The 16,594-nt window shown below is 45.1% G+C and overlaps 1 protein-coding gene across 2 annotated transcripts in view; it reads right to left on the reverse strand.

Annotated features, from left to right (window-relative positions):
• kcnn2 (potassium calcium-activated channel subfamily N member 2) overlaps positions 1–16,594 on the reverse strand; it is a 312,018-nt gene that overhangs the window by 186,025 nt on the left and 109,399 nt on the right. For both annotated transcript variants that reach the window (XM_085987085.1, XM_085987086.1), the window contains exon 3: positions 10,928–11,346. In XM_085987085.1, coding sequence (XP_085843211.1) covers positions 10,928–11,346 — 419 coding nt within the window. The remainder of the gene's footprint in view (positions 1–10,927; positions 11,347–16,594) is intronic.

A 16,594-nucleotide genomic window follows, 5' to 3' on the forward strand; every position in this document is an offset into this window, starting at 1 on the left:
TATAGACCGGTTAGCCTAACATCTGTGGTAGGTAAAATTTTGGAGTCCATTATTAAGGAGACAGTAACAGGACATTTGGATAATCATAATTTAATAGGACAAAGTCAGCATGGTTTTATGAAGGGGAAGTCATGTTTGACAAATTTGCTGGAGTTCTTTGAGGAAGTAACGTATAGGGTGGATAAAGGGGAGCCAGTGGACGTAGTGTATTTAGACTTCTAGAAGGCATTTGACAAGGTGCCACACAAAAGATTATTGCTTAAGATAAAAAATCTCGGGATTGGGGGTAATATTCTGGCATGGATAGAGGATTGGCTATCTAACAGAAGGCAGAGAGTTGGGATAAATGGTTCATTCTCAGACTGGCAATCAGTAACTAGTGGTGTTCCGCAGGGGTCAGTGCTGGGTCCCCAACTCTTTACAATCTATATTAACGATTTGGAGGAGGGGACCGAGTGTAACATATCAAAGTTTGCAGATGATACTAAGATGGGAGGGAAAGTAGTGAGTGAGGAGGACATAAAAAACCTGCAAGGGGACATAGACAGGCTAAGTAAGTGGGCAGAGATTTGGCAGATGGAATACAATACTGGAAAGTGTGAGGTTATGCACTTTGGCAGGAAAAATCGTAGAGCAAGTTATTATCTTAATGGCAAGAAACTGGAAAGTACTGAAGTACAAAGGGATCTGGGGGTCCTGGTGCACGAAACTCAAAAGGTTAGTATGCAGGTGCAGCAAGTGATTAAGAAGGCCAATGGAATGTTGGCTTTCATTGCTAGGGGGATAGAATATAAAAATAGGGAGTTATTGCTTCAGTTGTACAAGGTATTGGTGAGACCGCACCTGGAATACTGCATACAGTTTTGGTGTCCATACTTAAGAAAAGACATACTTGCTCTCGAGTCAGTACAAAGAAGGTTCACTCGGTTAATCCCGGGGATGAGGGGATGGACATATGAGGAGAGGTTGAGTAGATTGGGACTCTACTCATTGGAGTTCAGAAGAATGAGAGGCGATCTTATTGAAACATATAAGATTGTGAAGGGGTTGGATCGGGTGGATGCGGGGAGGATGTTCCCGATGATGGGTGAAACTAGAACTAGGGGGCATAGTCTTAGAATAAGGGGCTGCTCTTTCAAAACTGAGATGAGGAGGAACTACTTCACTCAGAGGGTGGTAGGTCCACGGAATATGCTGCCCCAAAAAGCTGTAGAAGCTACATCATTACATAAATTTAAAACAGAAATAGACAGTTTCCTAGAAGTAAAGGGAATTAAGGGTTACGGGGAGCGGGCAGGAATTTGGACATGAGTCTAGGTTCGGATCGGTCATGGCCCTGTGGGTAGCGGAGCGGGCCCAAGGGCCGTGTAGCCTGATCCTGCTCCTATTTCGTGTGTCTAATTCTGTTAGATTCAGGAGATGGTTCTGTGATAGTAGATTGGCGGTTAGGATCAGATCAGCCATGATCTTATTGAATGGCGGAGCAGGCTCGAGGAGCCGATTGGCCTACTCCTGCTCCTATTTCTTATGTTCTTATGTTCTTATCCCTCCATCTCCACCTCACTTTATGGCCAGAGGGTCTTGAAAGCCCCAATGCCCAGCACTCATCCAATACCTATGGCCCTGTCATGAAACTCACACGCACATTCCACACTTTGCATACAGTAAGGGCTATTCAACCATGGGGGACATTTCAGGCAAGATCATGGCTGCATACAGTAAGGGCTATTCAACCATGGGAGGCATTTCAGGCAAGATCATGGCTGCATACAGTAAGGGCTATTCAACCATGGGAGGCATTTCAGGCAAGATCATGGCTGCATACAGTAAGGGCTAGTCAACCATGGGAGGCATTTCAGGCAAGATCATGGCTGCATACAGTAAGGGCTATTCAACCATGGGAGGCATTTCATGCAAGATCATGGCTGCATACAGTAAGGGCTATTCAACCATGGGAGGCATTTCAGGCAAGATCATGGCTGCATACAGTAAGGGCTATTCAACCATGGGAGGCATTTCAGGCAAGATCATGGCTGCATATTTACTCAGACGCGGTCCTTTTTCTTGCAGGCCAAGCTGGCTCATAATAGGAGACAGCAGCAACGGACCGGTGGAGGGTGGCCTCACCTTCAAGCCCTCAGCGATCTGGAGCAACGCGTCCACAGGATTGTGGCAAGCCGGATGCTTGGTCCCGTCGCCACTGGAGACACCGACCCCGTTCTGGCCAGCAATGGTAAGGTCATTACCTTTTTGTCCTCTCTCCTTCCACTTGTTCCTCACAACAGCAGCCTTTGACACTTTGCTGGCACCCTGTCCTCACGCTAAAGCCACTCTTGTACCTCCCTGCTTTCAGATGGTGATTCACCAGGTGAGGAGACGGGCCCTCAAGCTGCCATTGGGAGTGAAGCTGAAGACGAGGAGGAAGAGGAAGCCGGACCATCAGCGCAACCCTCTGCCGAGGCAGCTCATGCCCATACTGGGGACACGACTTCACTGGAGGGGAGCAGGGGGGAATGGTCTGATGAGGGTGAAGCTCCAGGACCCAGCGAGCTGCAGCAACGTGAGGGGGTTAGGGAAGCTCGGGGGCCTTCTCCCCGGACGGAGAGTGTGGCCTCGAGCCCTGCTGCACTGAATGCAGATGAGGAGCGGGTCCTTGCTGAAATGAGCGCCCAGGCAGAGCAAAGGCACACTGAGCTCATGGCTGCAGTGACAAGGATGCCCGAATCCATTGAATTACTGGCAAGGAGTGTGGAGCACTTCGCTGGAGCACAGGCGGCTGCCACACAAATGCTAAGTGCTGCAATGCAGTCAGTGGCTGGTCTCATGCAGACACAGATTGAGGTCACGCGAGCACTGACTGCTGCCACCCTCGCTGGATCGGGCAAATTTCTCCAGGGCTCTCACCGCGCCACAGCAGGCCAGCAATCTGTGCTCCAGCAGATTGCTCCACATGCTGAGGTGCTGCCCCGTCGGAGTGCCAATGTGTCAGTCGAGCAGGGAGTTGCTGTCCTCGCTCAAGATGACAGAATTCCTGCTGCCAACAATGTCACTTCTCCACTGCAGCTGCCACCACCTGTAGGACAGACTGCTGCCACCCATGCAGAGTAGGAGCAGTCAGCAGCCGGGCCCTCCAGGCCCAGAGCTGGTCCAGGCCGTCCCTCAAGGGCATCTGCAGACTCAGTTTCTGACACTCAGCAGCCTTCCCCCAGCCTTGCTGCAGCCACTGGGGTCCCATTACGGAGGAGCTGCAGGATGGGAAGGGGGCAATTTCGCAAGGGAGGCAGATCACCCTCGAAGTAAGAGGTGTCGCAAAATGTATTTCATTGTTTTATTGAAGGCCGAGGGTCGTGGTCAAATTCTTGTTACTCTTTTGGACTTTGTCTCCAGATTGTGAGAGCCAGTTATGTGAATGACTGTTTTTTTTGGTATTTCTTTCTATTACTTTGTCATGCAGAAATGAGACACAGTTTGGGAAATAAAGAAGTGTCTGTATTCAAAATGTGCATGTTTGGTCTTTGCACTCATTGTTGCCTTGACCGGCTTAGGGGTTGCGGGATGGTTTCATTCAGGTTGTTTGAATGGCAGAAGCCATTCCCTCAGAGGGGGCCTAGAAGCGACTTGCTATGAGCCTTTGACGGATGGCCCTTCCACTTTGTGCCTCCCTCCCGCCTTGGTGCTGCTGATGACCAGCCTCCTCCTCCTCCTCTGCTGATGCTCCAATGCCTGGTGGCATTGGCTGGGTCCTGAGGATTGCCAGGTTATGCAGCATGCAGCACACAACGACAAAGTGGGAGACTCGCTCAGGCGAGTACTGCAGGGCTCCTCCAGAATGGTCCAGACAGCGGAACCGTTGCTTGAGCACGCCGATTGTGTGCTCAACGATGTTCCTGGTAGCTTGATGGCTCTCGTTGTATTGTAGCTCAGCAGGGGTGTTGGGCGAACGGAGCGGGGTCATCAGCCAGGTGCACACAGGATATCCCTTGTCCCCGAGAAGCCAACCTCCTGGGTGAAGCGTTGCCTCGAAAAGGTCTGCCACAGAAGTCTGGCGCAGGATGAAGGCATCATGGCTGCTGCCTGGAAAGTGGGCATTGACAGCGAGTATCAGTTGTCTGTGGTCACAGACCAACTGGACGTTTAAGGAATGGAAGCCCTTTCGGTTGTGGAAATCCTCGGCATTCTCTTGCGGCGCCGGCAAAGCCACATGGGTGCAGTCAATGGCGCCCTGCACCATGGGGAAGCCCGCTATCATCGCAAAGCCCGTTGCGCGTTCTTGCTGCTTGTCCGGGGTCATGGGGAAAGAGATGTACTCTCGCCTCCTTCTAAAGAGGGCATTTGTGACCTGACAGATGCAGCAATGCACCGCGAACTAGGAGATATTGGCTATGTCCCCAGTAGCGGATTGAAAGGAGCCGGTGGCATAAAAGTTGAGAGCCACTGTTATCTTCACTGCCACCGACAGAGACGTCCTGCTCCTCAGTTGAGGCTGCAGATCTGGCTGAAGCAGGTGGCAGAGCTCAGTGACCACCTCCTTGCTGAATCGCAGCCTTTGCAAACACTGCTCCTCAGACATGTTAATGTATGAGAACTGTTGGCGAAAAACCCTGGGAAGGTAAGGTCTCCTGTACCGACGCCTGTTGCCCCTCCTCTGTCTGGCCATGACTGCCACTCTCTCTCTGCATCTCTGTGCCCTCTGAATGTGATGGAGAAGGACGACGTTCCCATCCATTGCAGCTCCCATAGTATCTGGGCAATCAAAGTTATGACGGTCAAAAAGCAAAGTACCTGCAAAGTTATGGTCAGAAGCCAAAACTACCTCAGGCAGCGTTGGCTCAATGCAGAAGTCTCTCTTTCTCTCTTTGTCTCTCTCCAAATCTCTCTCTCAGAACGAGTGGTGCAAAAATGGCTACCACACAGAAGACAGGAAGAGCCCCCTTTAAATAGCGCCCCCCCCCCCAGCCCCACAGCGACTGGGAAGCGTTCCAGTCAACCTGTCGTTGGTAGCGCCAGGCGGAAAGGAGGGGGTCGCCACTGAATTTCCGGTCCGGGGCGCCCCAAGGGCGTTGCACTCTCGAATGATGTCAAGATCTACGTGTGCAGGAGATCGGGCGGTATTGTTTAGCGCCGCCGCAAAATGTCCGGTCAATTTCGCGAGAGGTGCAGATATCGCCGCGCCCGGGTGCTAGTTGGTTTGCGCCCCACTTAGCGCCCTCTTAAGGCGCTAACGGGTGGCGCTACCAACTGAATTTTCCCCCGATTAGCTCTAATGAGCTTCCAGGTTCACCAATCAACTGGAAGTAGCTCCTTTATAAGACCAGGCAACCATTGCAACAAATAACAAATAGTCATCAACCACTCAGTATGGAGAAAGCTTGTAAAGTATTGCATGAAGACAGGAGCTTGGCTCCTGGAACGGAGAGAGAGTGGGTAATAACAGACACTGGGTACTAACTCCTAGGATGCTGGAAAATACACCAAAACATGTCAAAAATTCAATGTTTAAAAAAAAATTCATACAGGGGATGTTGGCGTCGCTGGCAAGGCCAGCTTTTATTGCCCATCCCTAATTGCCCTTCAGAACGTGGTGGTGAGCCACCATTTCAGAGGGCAGTTGAGAGTCAACCACATTGCTGTGGGTCTGGAGTGACATATGGGTCAGACCAGGTAAGGACGGCAGATTTCCTTCCCTAAAGGACATTAGTGAACCAGGTGGGTTTTTACAGCAATCTGGTAGTTTCATGGTCACCATTACTGACACTAGCGTTTTTCTTTTAATTCCAGATTTATTTAATTAACTGAATTTAAATTCCCCAGCCGCCCTGCTGGGATGTAAACTCCTGTCCCTGGATCATTAGTCCAGGCCTCTGGATTACTAGTGCAGTAGCATAACCACTATACTACCGTACCCCTTCCTTAGGGAAACTCCCCTCAGTTTCTTAGGGGAGGGGCATGCTATCAGACCTCCTTAGTTAAAACATATTGCATGATCAGAGCTCACTTCCTCCTTCAAAAATTACCCATTGGGCAAACTAATTAAATTTAAAATGGTTAGAAACTCAATTTTTAAATTAATTTTAAATATAACTCAGCGCTCATTTCCTCTTTCAAACATGTCTAAATCCACTGAAAAAATGTTATACTTTTGTGTACTGTTTCCCGATATAATACAACCAATGGAATATTGAGTATAGCTGCCTTTTAAATCATGACGAGTTCTTGTTCCGCTACACTCTCATTGTAACTAACATTTTTCATATGTCATATGTGAGACCACTGGGTCTCAGTCTTGACAGAAAAACAAACTGAAATACAGAACGTGATCAAAAAACAATAAAAAAACATATTTTATTCAGTTGAATGTTTTTTATTTGAGTTGTCAGCTTTTTGGGGCTGTGTCGGCTCCTGAAGGTGTTTGTCAGTTTCTCTAGCACATATGTTTGGAAGATGTTTCTTGAATAGTGGTATTAGTATTGTGAGAAATATTGATAATGGCCCAGAAATTCGGGTCTCCACGGGTGAGTACGCACGGGGTACTCACCTGTAAGGTGAATGGAAGTGCCGGTTTCGTGCATGCACTGCGCATTTGCGGGAAACCGGCACTTCCGTTCCCCTGAAAGAAGGGGTTCAGAGGTGGAACGCATGCGCAGGAGAGGCAGCGCGTGCGCATCGAACTTACGTCTTTTTTGCAGGTTTTCCCGGGAGGGTAAGTCTCCAGAAGTTACACTTTTAAAAAGCAGGCGCAAGGCCTGCTTTTTACAAGGTAAGTGGTGAATTAATTAAAATTAAAACATTTTTTCCACAGGTTTATTATTTTTAAATACTTTAAAGCAAGGTAAGCTTATTTTTAGCCCCGTTAGAAAATGTAATTAATTTTTTCAAAAATTTAAATTGTTTAAAATAGTTATTTCATGTAATTTATATTTATTTTAAAAATGTGATTAAAAAAAAAAAATTATTTGAAGACTTAGTGATATTTTGGGGCTTACAGTATTTATAGGTTTGACAGCTCTTCCTGTCAAACTTATGAATGAAGCATTCCCTGCTACCATTGGCTCTCCATGGCCCACGTGATCCCAGGGGATGCATCGAAATAACTGCGCCCCTGGGATACGCAAGCACTGCGCACCGGCAGTTGGAGGAGGCCCAGGATCGGAATCCCACACGGGCCCACAGCTCAACGGCTGGCGCGGTAGGTAAGTGCAGGTCGGGGCTTGCACCCGCAGGAAGCCCCCAACCCAAATATTTTAAAAATCCTTGCATTCTATCCTTTCAAGCTCCTCTTTAACACAGGGTTACAATGGGCAGGCATCTGCCCAAACATTGGAAATACGATCAGAGAACTGCTAAAGGTCTTTATTAATACGCTGCATGCCTAATAAGGTTCACACTCAAAACAAACAGCACAAGCATACAGCCCCAATGGAAATATGCGTGGGGTGAATTTTCAGGGACTGGGTGGGACCACCAGCCATTTAATTTCCTGGTCCCCACTCCCCTGAATTGCACTAGTAGGAGCCATACTGCTGGAGGGCTATAGATTCTAAGATATCCAAATTTTCATTGTGCTTCAGTTATGATCGTATTTTATTTATTAATGGCCCAGAAATTTGGGTCGGGGGCTTCCCGTGGGTGCAAGCCCCCGACCTGCATTTACCTTGCGCGCCGGCCGTTGAGCTGTGGGCCCCCGTGGAATTCTGATCCGGGGCCTCCTCCAACTGCCGGCGTGCAGTGCTTGCGTATCCCAGGGGCGCAGTTAGTTCGATGCGGCCCCTGGGATCACGTAGGCCATGGGGAGCCAATCGGAGCAGAGAATGCTCCATTCATAAGATTGACAGGAAGACCTATCAAAACTTATAAATACTATGGGCCCAAAACATCACTAAATCTTCAAATAATTTTTTTTTTTTAAATCACATTTTTTAAATAAACTATAAATTACATGAAATAACAATTTTAAACAATAATTTAAATTAAAAAAAAAAAAAATTATTTTCTAACGGGGCTAAAAATAAACTTACCTTGCTTTAAAGTATTTAAAAATAATAAACCTGTGGAAAAAATGTTTTAATTTTAATTAATTCACCACTTACCTTGTAAAAAGCAGGCCTTATGCCTGCTTTTTATGTGTAAATTCTGCAGACTTACCCTCCCGGGAAAACCTGTAAAAAAAAAAACGAAGTTCGATGCGCACACGCAGCCTCTCCCGCGCACACGTTCGACCTCTGAACCCCTTCGTTCAGGGGAACAGAAGTGCCGGTTTCCCGCGCATGCGCAGCGCATGCAGGAAACCGGCACTTCCATTGGGCCTACGGGTGAGTACCCTGTGCGTATTCACCCGTGGAGACCCAAATTTCTGGGCCATTCGATTGAAATTTAATAAGATGCTTCTAAATTTGGAATTTGATCTAGCAGAAAGAATTCATTTTTGTGGCGTATTTCATAGAATAAAACAAGCTATTTATCAAACACAGTAAGTTCTCCTTACAGTTTGAAAAGCAGAGCTCATTCTCAAAGATTTTATTTATGTCCATTCGGAACCTACATGTCACATACTGTTAATCAAATTAAATACTGCATCACAATCTAGAGCAACTCCTTTGCAGCCAGACAATTTAATTTGCATCCACTTTCTGCTATTCTTTACTGGCAGGATCGTCATACTAAAAGAGCACGAGAATACCACCAATGGCAGTATTTCATTAGCTGTTCCAATGCTAGAGAAAAGACCAAAAAGAGAACAAGTGAGCAGCATCATATTTACCTTTCTTCCAAGTACATCTAAATCAAGAAGGATGTATGCTCAAGGTCTATTCTGATTGTTACAGAACATTTTAAATTTTAAATGGCCCTCAATAAAATCGGCCACATTTGTTTATGACTAATTTTGTTAACTTGTCACATCAAATGATAAACAAAATGTATGCATCTACCCTTTTTTGTAATTACTAGCAGATCTTTCATCACATTGCTCATCACCTCTGTGCTCGCTGACTTGACCCAGACCGACAACACCTCAAATTTAAAATTTTCATCCGTCAAATCCCTCTACGGCCACACCCTCCCTATCTCTGTAACCTCCTCCAGCCTGACAACCCGCCGAGATCTCTGTGTTCCTCCAATTCTGGCCTCTTGCACAGCCTCGATTTCCATTGCTCCACCATTGCTGGCCATGCCTTCGGCTGCCTAGGTCCTAAGCTCTGGAATTCCCTCCCTAAACCTTTCCATCTCTCTAATTCTCTCTCCTCCTTTAAGATGCTCCTTAAAACCTACCTCTTTGTTTGATATTGCTCCTGTGAAGCTCCTGGGACATTTTACTATGTTGAAGGTTTTATAAAAATGCAAGTTATTGATGTTGTAAGTTGGAGGATATGCTGTTTTATAAAGACAGATCCATTAAACCACATAACACACAATATATTATTCTGCTGCTAAAGTGTAGCTGTTGTTAACGGTCCTATCCCTTTAAAGCCAATTTTTTTTGTCCTCACTCAAAAAATACACCATGAACATTGCTTTCATCATAGATTAATACTTAGATTGCAATAGAACAGTATAACAGAGGAGAATGATTTGGTGAATTAGCAATTGCTTAGGATTGCTGGAGAATATCTGTCTTGCGACAAACATGACTGCAAAAAACAAAATTAACAGGTTTTTTCCCCATATGAAACTGGAATTTACAAATTATTATTGTACTCAGAACATTATGTTTTACTTATTTTTAAACTAGGCTTTAATAAACAGATTGCACACCTAATGGAAAATCAAGACTCAACTGAGTGCTCATTTTGCATACAATATTAACCTCTTGAAAGTGTAATCAAAATATTTTTTCTTTAGTGTGAGACACCACAGGCTAAGAGATGTGAATCCTTAGTGTATTGTTTGACCCAAACTCAGCTTCCTACCCCACATCCAATCTATTACCCAAAACCGCTTTTTTCCTTGATCCTATCTCTTCCCCACTGGTCATCTTGAGGCCTGACTTCTTCAACGTTGCCCTTGCCAACCTCCACTCTCTCCAGTCTGCAACTTATCTGGAATGCTGTGGCCTACATCTTCACTTACACAAAGTCCTGCCCTTTCATCACCCATCCTTACCAGGCTCCCTTGGCCATCTGTGTCCCAGAGATTTGATTTTAAGATCTTCAACCTCACCTTTAAATCCTTTCATGATCTTTCTCCACTCTCCTCAGTGATCCCCTCCAATCATATGTCACCAAGCACACCCTCCCTCCCTCTGACACCAAGTTACTCCTCATTCCTTCTACCCTATCATTGGTGGACACTCATTTTCAGTCATTATGCATCTGCGCTCTGGAACTTCCTCCCTAAACACCGATGCCATGCTCCCTCCATCCTTGCTTTCAGAAGCCTCTTAAAACCCTGCTCTTTGGCCTTGTTTTCATCCTCACTCCTTAACCTCTCTGTTCCCTCTCTCTTTCCTGCTTGGTGTCCATTTTTATCCTCCATCCTGTAAAGTACTCTGTAATGTCTTTCTGTGGGTGAGGAGTGCTGTAAGTTGTTGATTCTATTTAGTTTCACAGGTACAGTATAATTACACAGAATCTACTTAAAGCACTACAGCATGAATGATAAATCAGATGAATTAAACATGTAGTCTTGCATGTCTGAAAATATTTTGCATATAACTATGATATAAATGCACCACATTATCTTGTTGATATTTCTCAGATTCTTCCCTTAAAACTTAAAAAAAAAACTATTGAACAATCCCAAAACAAATTCTGTAGAAACAACATCATTAAGGTCACAACAGTAACAAACTACCCATTATAAGAGACCAGTAACGTTTACTGTTAGGCACAGAAAGTTCAGATTGCTAAAATATCATTCATGATCTGGAACTAAAACATAACTCTCTCTTAGGTTTAAACAGTGAAAAAGCTGATGCACAATAACGGCTTACCTTTCACAAGCTCGGACAGTCCATGCTGCAATTATCCACAATGAGATGCTGAAAACCAACAGTACTGTTCCTGGACATATTGTCATTAAAGTCTTCATTACGAAACGGGTATTGAAGTTTATTTTATTCAGTGCTCCAATACTTCTTGATGAAGCATCTGTAAAAAGTTTGCTGTGCAACAGCATTACTCTGGCAATAAGGTAAAGTCTAAGAAACATTGGTATTGATAAGATTATATCCACATCTGCTATTGCTGTAGATGTTGTGTATGAAAAGGCAAGGCGTGCTGTCCAAGTGAAAGTATAGTTTCCAGGTATTGGGTGAATAGCACATACCAGTATTTCCAAACAGATGAAAAAAATCCGCTCATAAGTCATGGCTATTCTCCAGTCATCTGCGCCATTGTCTACCATGAATAACTGCAAGGAAATGATATAGTTTTATTACGCTGGCCAATTTTCACACAGAGGATCAGTATTCACTTCAAGTGCAGAAATCACCATATTACTCATTAAAAGCAGCTTCAAACAACAGTATAGACAATATGGTACCTTGGTGAGACTCGGATATTTCTGAAGCATTAGTTCATTTTTCAGTTGATGTGGCAGAATAAACTTCAATGGCTTCAATGGATATGAAAATTGGGAGAGATATATAACGGACAGCTGAATCAATACTGCCCGTTTTACACTATCGTCCAAAGTCAAAGTTATCCCCAATGGGTTTTCATTTTTAAAAAGATTCAGACATGAAACAAAAGCAGTCAATATAACTGGGACATCAATAATTCTCAAATGCAATCCGACTAAATTGTTATAGAACAATCAATAGGTACACATTTAAATAGTCTCCCACTTATCTATAGAAATCTTGAATCTATCACTTTTTAAAGTTAAGATTTGCCTCAATTCTTTTATATGGATGTCTGCAAGTTTGCTGTTTAAGGAAAAGTCAGTATTAAGGGCAATTTTCTTTTAAGTGTGTAACTTTGGAGTTGAGTTCAGCTCCGCTCTTTCTTTCCATTGATAATGGTAAAATGTTTATCTATCAGTTTCAATTCTCAATTATTCTGATATTGCAAATATAAAATCACATTTCCAAACTATTTTTACATGCACACATTTTTGTACTTCTGTTAAGTGCATATTTCAACAAATAGCCAAAAAACAAAATTAAATTTTGAGGGAAAACATATTCTACTGAATACTCCCATAATCCTCAATGTTAAGCGGTTGAATGCTATCAAAAAACATTGCTCCCAGGCTGCCCTTAATTGGGGACTAAATTGGACAGCTATTTCAAAGAGTCTGCACAGGCATGATGGGCAGAATGGCCTCCTTCTGTGCTATAAGATTTTATGGCCTAGAAATTAGATATGGCCCGAAAACAGGTGGTGTCATGGCCCAGCGCTATATAGTTGTGCCAGGTCAAAATGGTCTAGGTAGCCCGCAAAATTCGTGCTTAGTGCTCATTTACAGGATTATAGTGCTGATCTCAGCACTAAAACCGCTGTTCATTGGCTTACCGCTCAACAGGTGGGCCAATATCGGGTCCAGTCCAATTCCAAGTCATGTTTGGCCTAGGCTTTATCCAGTACTTAAAGGGAAGGTGCATTGATGCAACAGCACCTCATTGCTATTCCATTTGGAGCGCCACTTGGAAGCACAACCAACTAGAAAGAGATGGCTGAGCGGCAACAGAGGGAGAGAGCAAGACATTTCTCAGACATAGCTCTGGAGTCCCTGATGGTGGCCGTGGAGAGAAGGCGGGCTGTCCTCTTTCCGCAAGCCGGCAAGAAGCTATCAGCCCATATATGCAGAAGGCTGTGGCATGAGATATCTGATTATGTGATGGCCAACATCGTGGTCCCTAGGTCCTCCATCCAATGTCGCAAGAAGTTTAATGACCTCACACAGCAGGTCAAGGTGTGTGAAGGCTTCAGCAAATGCCACATCCCACCATCTCCACCACAAGCCTCACACACTGCTCAATGCACCACACCCCCAGCACTCACCTACCAACAATCTCTACCTTTCACCACTCGGACCTCACAATCATAGTTTCACTTCACCCTCACAACCTTACCATTGTTGCAACACTCACATCCACATCTCACATCTTGCACACACTAACAGCTATTCAACTATGGCAGGCACAGCACCCAAACACATTGCACTACACTCACTGACACACTTCCCTTTCTCTTGCAGGCAAAGGTCGCGCACAATCACTGGGGGCAGTGCAGACAGGCAGGGGCTATTCCGTGACAGAGGAATGTATGATGGGGATATGGTTGCTGAGGGTGTGGTGAGCAACAGGGAATCAGAGTCTGATAAGGCATTCACAGACATCTCCTGCTTAAGTGCAGTTGCTGTCTGCCTCCTCCCTTCCTCCTCCTCTCCATCTTCCTCTTCCTGAGGTGGTCCCACAATCCCTGGTGGTAAGGGCTGCACCCTTATGATGGCCAAGTTGTGAAGCATTTGGGAGTCCAAACCAGGACTGAGGCCTGGATCCCTAAAGTTTGGCCATTAAATGTTTTTTTTTTAAATAGCTCCTTTTGCAAGGTGTAATGGTGACAACCTCCATGATTCATCCAGGGAGGACCCAATACCCCCACCACAGTCTAGGACTCTGCAGCTGGATCTCCCGGCATCTTTTTTGCGAGGGGGTTGTCATTAATGCGACCCTAGCCGGCCGAAGGCATTTAAATCGCAGGCCTTCCCCCTGACCCCAGATGGGTGGATGCATCTTGACACTAGTGCAGGATGTGACGCCCCACCCATCCACCCATGTATTCAGGGTCAACATTTCTACTCCCATTTTTTCTCCAACTAGCAGTTTTAAAGAATGAAACAACAGCAATGGCTATTAAGGTTCCTCTTCAGGAACTCTCTTGCTAAATCCCTCCATTTGGCCACTTCCCATCTTTAAAAGCCCCCTCATAGCCTATATTTTCGACCATGGTTATATCTCCTAATTCTTCTACTACTGGTTGATGTCCATTTCTCCTCTGTGAAGCACGTTAAATATAAATGCAAGTTTTATAAATTGCATTGTCAAATTGTGAGCATTGTAAAGCAGAAAAGTGACAAAGCATTTATCTGCAATTATTTTACTAATGAAAATCTTGCTACCCTTTTCAATTTTAATAAATACTGAATTATATATTGGAATAGGAGAAAAGAGCCAAAAGAATAAATATAAGTTAAATTGGAAAAGCCCATCATTGCGGTGATCAGGAAAGAACTTTGACGGTTATAGTACGTAGATCTATGAAACTATCAATGTAATGCTTTGCTGTGGTAAAAGAAGGAAAATATCATATTGGGTTGCATTAGGAGAGAGATAGAGTTCATACCAAAGAGAGTTCAGCCAAAATTAGTCAGGGATTCACTGCACCTTCAGTGGGAGACCGGCAGAACTCCCCAGAAAATGGTGCAGATCTGGTTATACAACATATCTGCCATTTCTGGGAATTTACAATTTGCCTTAAAATGGGTGCAACTCCACCCCCCTCAGCTCCCGTTAAAGGCAAATGATGCCAAGTGGGTGGAGCCAGAGGCAAAGGCTTTCTATACTGGGAGTTCCCATTTCATTGGCTCAGTCAGGACCCAACGTACCTATGGAGGACTGTAGGCCCTGTGAGGTGAGATGTACAGGCCTCCATGTGTGCAGACGTGGCCCCACTGGTGCTACCCAGGTCAGAGAAATGGCCTAAAGTCCAAACCAACATCAGGTAACTTTTAATTCATTTTTCTTACTTGGGGATCCAAAGGGAACATAGAAACATAGAAGATAGGAGCAGGAGTAGGCCATTCGGCCCCTCGAGCCTGCTCCGCCATTCAATGCGATCATGGCTGATCATCCAAGTTCAGTACCCGGTACCTGCTTTCTCCCCATACCCCTTGATCCCTTTAGCCTTAATAAATATATCCAACTCCTTCTTGAATATATTTAATGAATTGGCCTCTACTGCCTTCTGTGGTAGAGAATTCCACAGGTTCACCACTCTCTGGGCGAAGAAATTCCTCCTCATTTCTGTCCTAAAAGGCCTACCCCTTATCCTTAGACTGTGACCCCTGGTTCTGGATTCCCCGACCATTGGGAACATCCTCCCTGCATCTAGTCTGTCCAGTCCTGCCAGAATTTTAAAAGTTTCAATGAGATCCCCTCTCATTCTTCTAAACTCCAGCGAGTACAAGCCCAATCGACCCAATCTCTCCTCATATGTCATTCCTGCCATCCCAGGTATCAGCCTGGTAAATCTTCGCTGAACTCCTTCCATGGCAAGAATATCCTTCCTCAGATAAGGCGACCAAAACTGCACATAATACTCAAGATGTGGTCTCACCAAGGCCCTGCACAACTGTAGCAAGACATCCTTGTTCCTGTACTCAAACCCTCTCGCTATGAAGGCCAACATACCATTTGCCTTCTTAGTCACCTGCTGCACCTGCATGCTTACCTTCAGCGACTGGTGCACAAGGACACCCAGGTCTCATTGCACTTCCCCTTCTCCCAATCTATTGCCATTCAGATAATAATCTGCCTTCCTGTTTTTGACACCAAAGTGGATAACCTCACATTTATCCACGTTATATTGCATGTGCCATGCTTCTGCCCAATCACCCAACCTGTCCAAGTCATCCTGTAGTTTTTTGGCATCCTCCTCACAGCACACACGTCCACCCAGCTTTGTGTCATCTGCAAATTTGGAGATATTACATCTACTTCCCTTGTCTAGATCATTCATATATATTGTGATAGCTTGGGTCCAAGGGCCGATCCCTGCTGTACCCCACTAGTCACTGCCTGCCACTCGGAAAAAGACCCGTTTATTCCAACTCTTTGCTTTCTATCTGCCAACCAGTTTTCTATCCAAGTCAATACCTTGCCCCAATCCCATGTGCCTTAACTTTACACGCTAATCTCTTATGTGGGACCTTATTGAAAGCCTTCTGAAAGTCCAAATACACCACATCCACTGGTTCTCCCTTATCTATTTTACCAGTTACATCCTCAAAAAATTCCAGTAGATTAGTCAAGCACAATATACCTTTTGTGAATCCATGTTGACTTTGTCCGATCCTGTCACTGTTTTCCAACTGCTCTGCTATTACATCTTTTATAATGGACTCTAACATGGTCAGGGATCAGAGATTCTGGCCACCATGGGCAGGTGGATACAGCTGGTGCGCCTGAAGTGGCACTTGTCTGTTGCACAGCCTGTCTAATGCTAATTAGATACATTCCCATTGACCACACAAAGGGTCAGCGATAGAGGACACTAGTCAGACCCCATCTGGGAGTACTGTGTGCAATCTGATCAACTAATCAATGGAAGGGTATTATTGCCTTAGAGAGAGTGCAGAGGCAGTCCATAAAGATGATCCCGGTTTTGATGCAGACTATTAAAGCAAACAGTTTAAATGAGTTCAAGAGGTAATCAGGCATTTCAGGAGAGTGAAAGGATGATGAATACCTTAATCCATGCCTTTATTACATCTAGACTCGTTTATTCCAATGCTCTCCTGGCCAGCCTCACCCCTTGCACCCTCTGTAAACTTGAGCTCATCCGAAACTCTGCTGTCCGTATCCTAACTTGCACCAAGTCCCACTCACCCGTCATTCCTGTGCTCTGTGGTTTTCATCGTTCCACCATTGGCA

The sequence above is a fragment of the Somniosus microcephalus genome, chromosome 1, assembly GCF_052327205.1.
Source record: "Somniosus microcephalus isolate GS21.2 chromosome 1, FLI_Smic_1.0, whole genome shotgun sequence".
Classification (NCBI taxonomy): domain Eukaryota; kingdom Metazoa; phylum Chordata; class Chondrichthyes; order Squaliformes; family Somniosidae; genus Somniosus; species Somniosus microcephalus.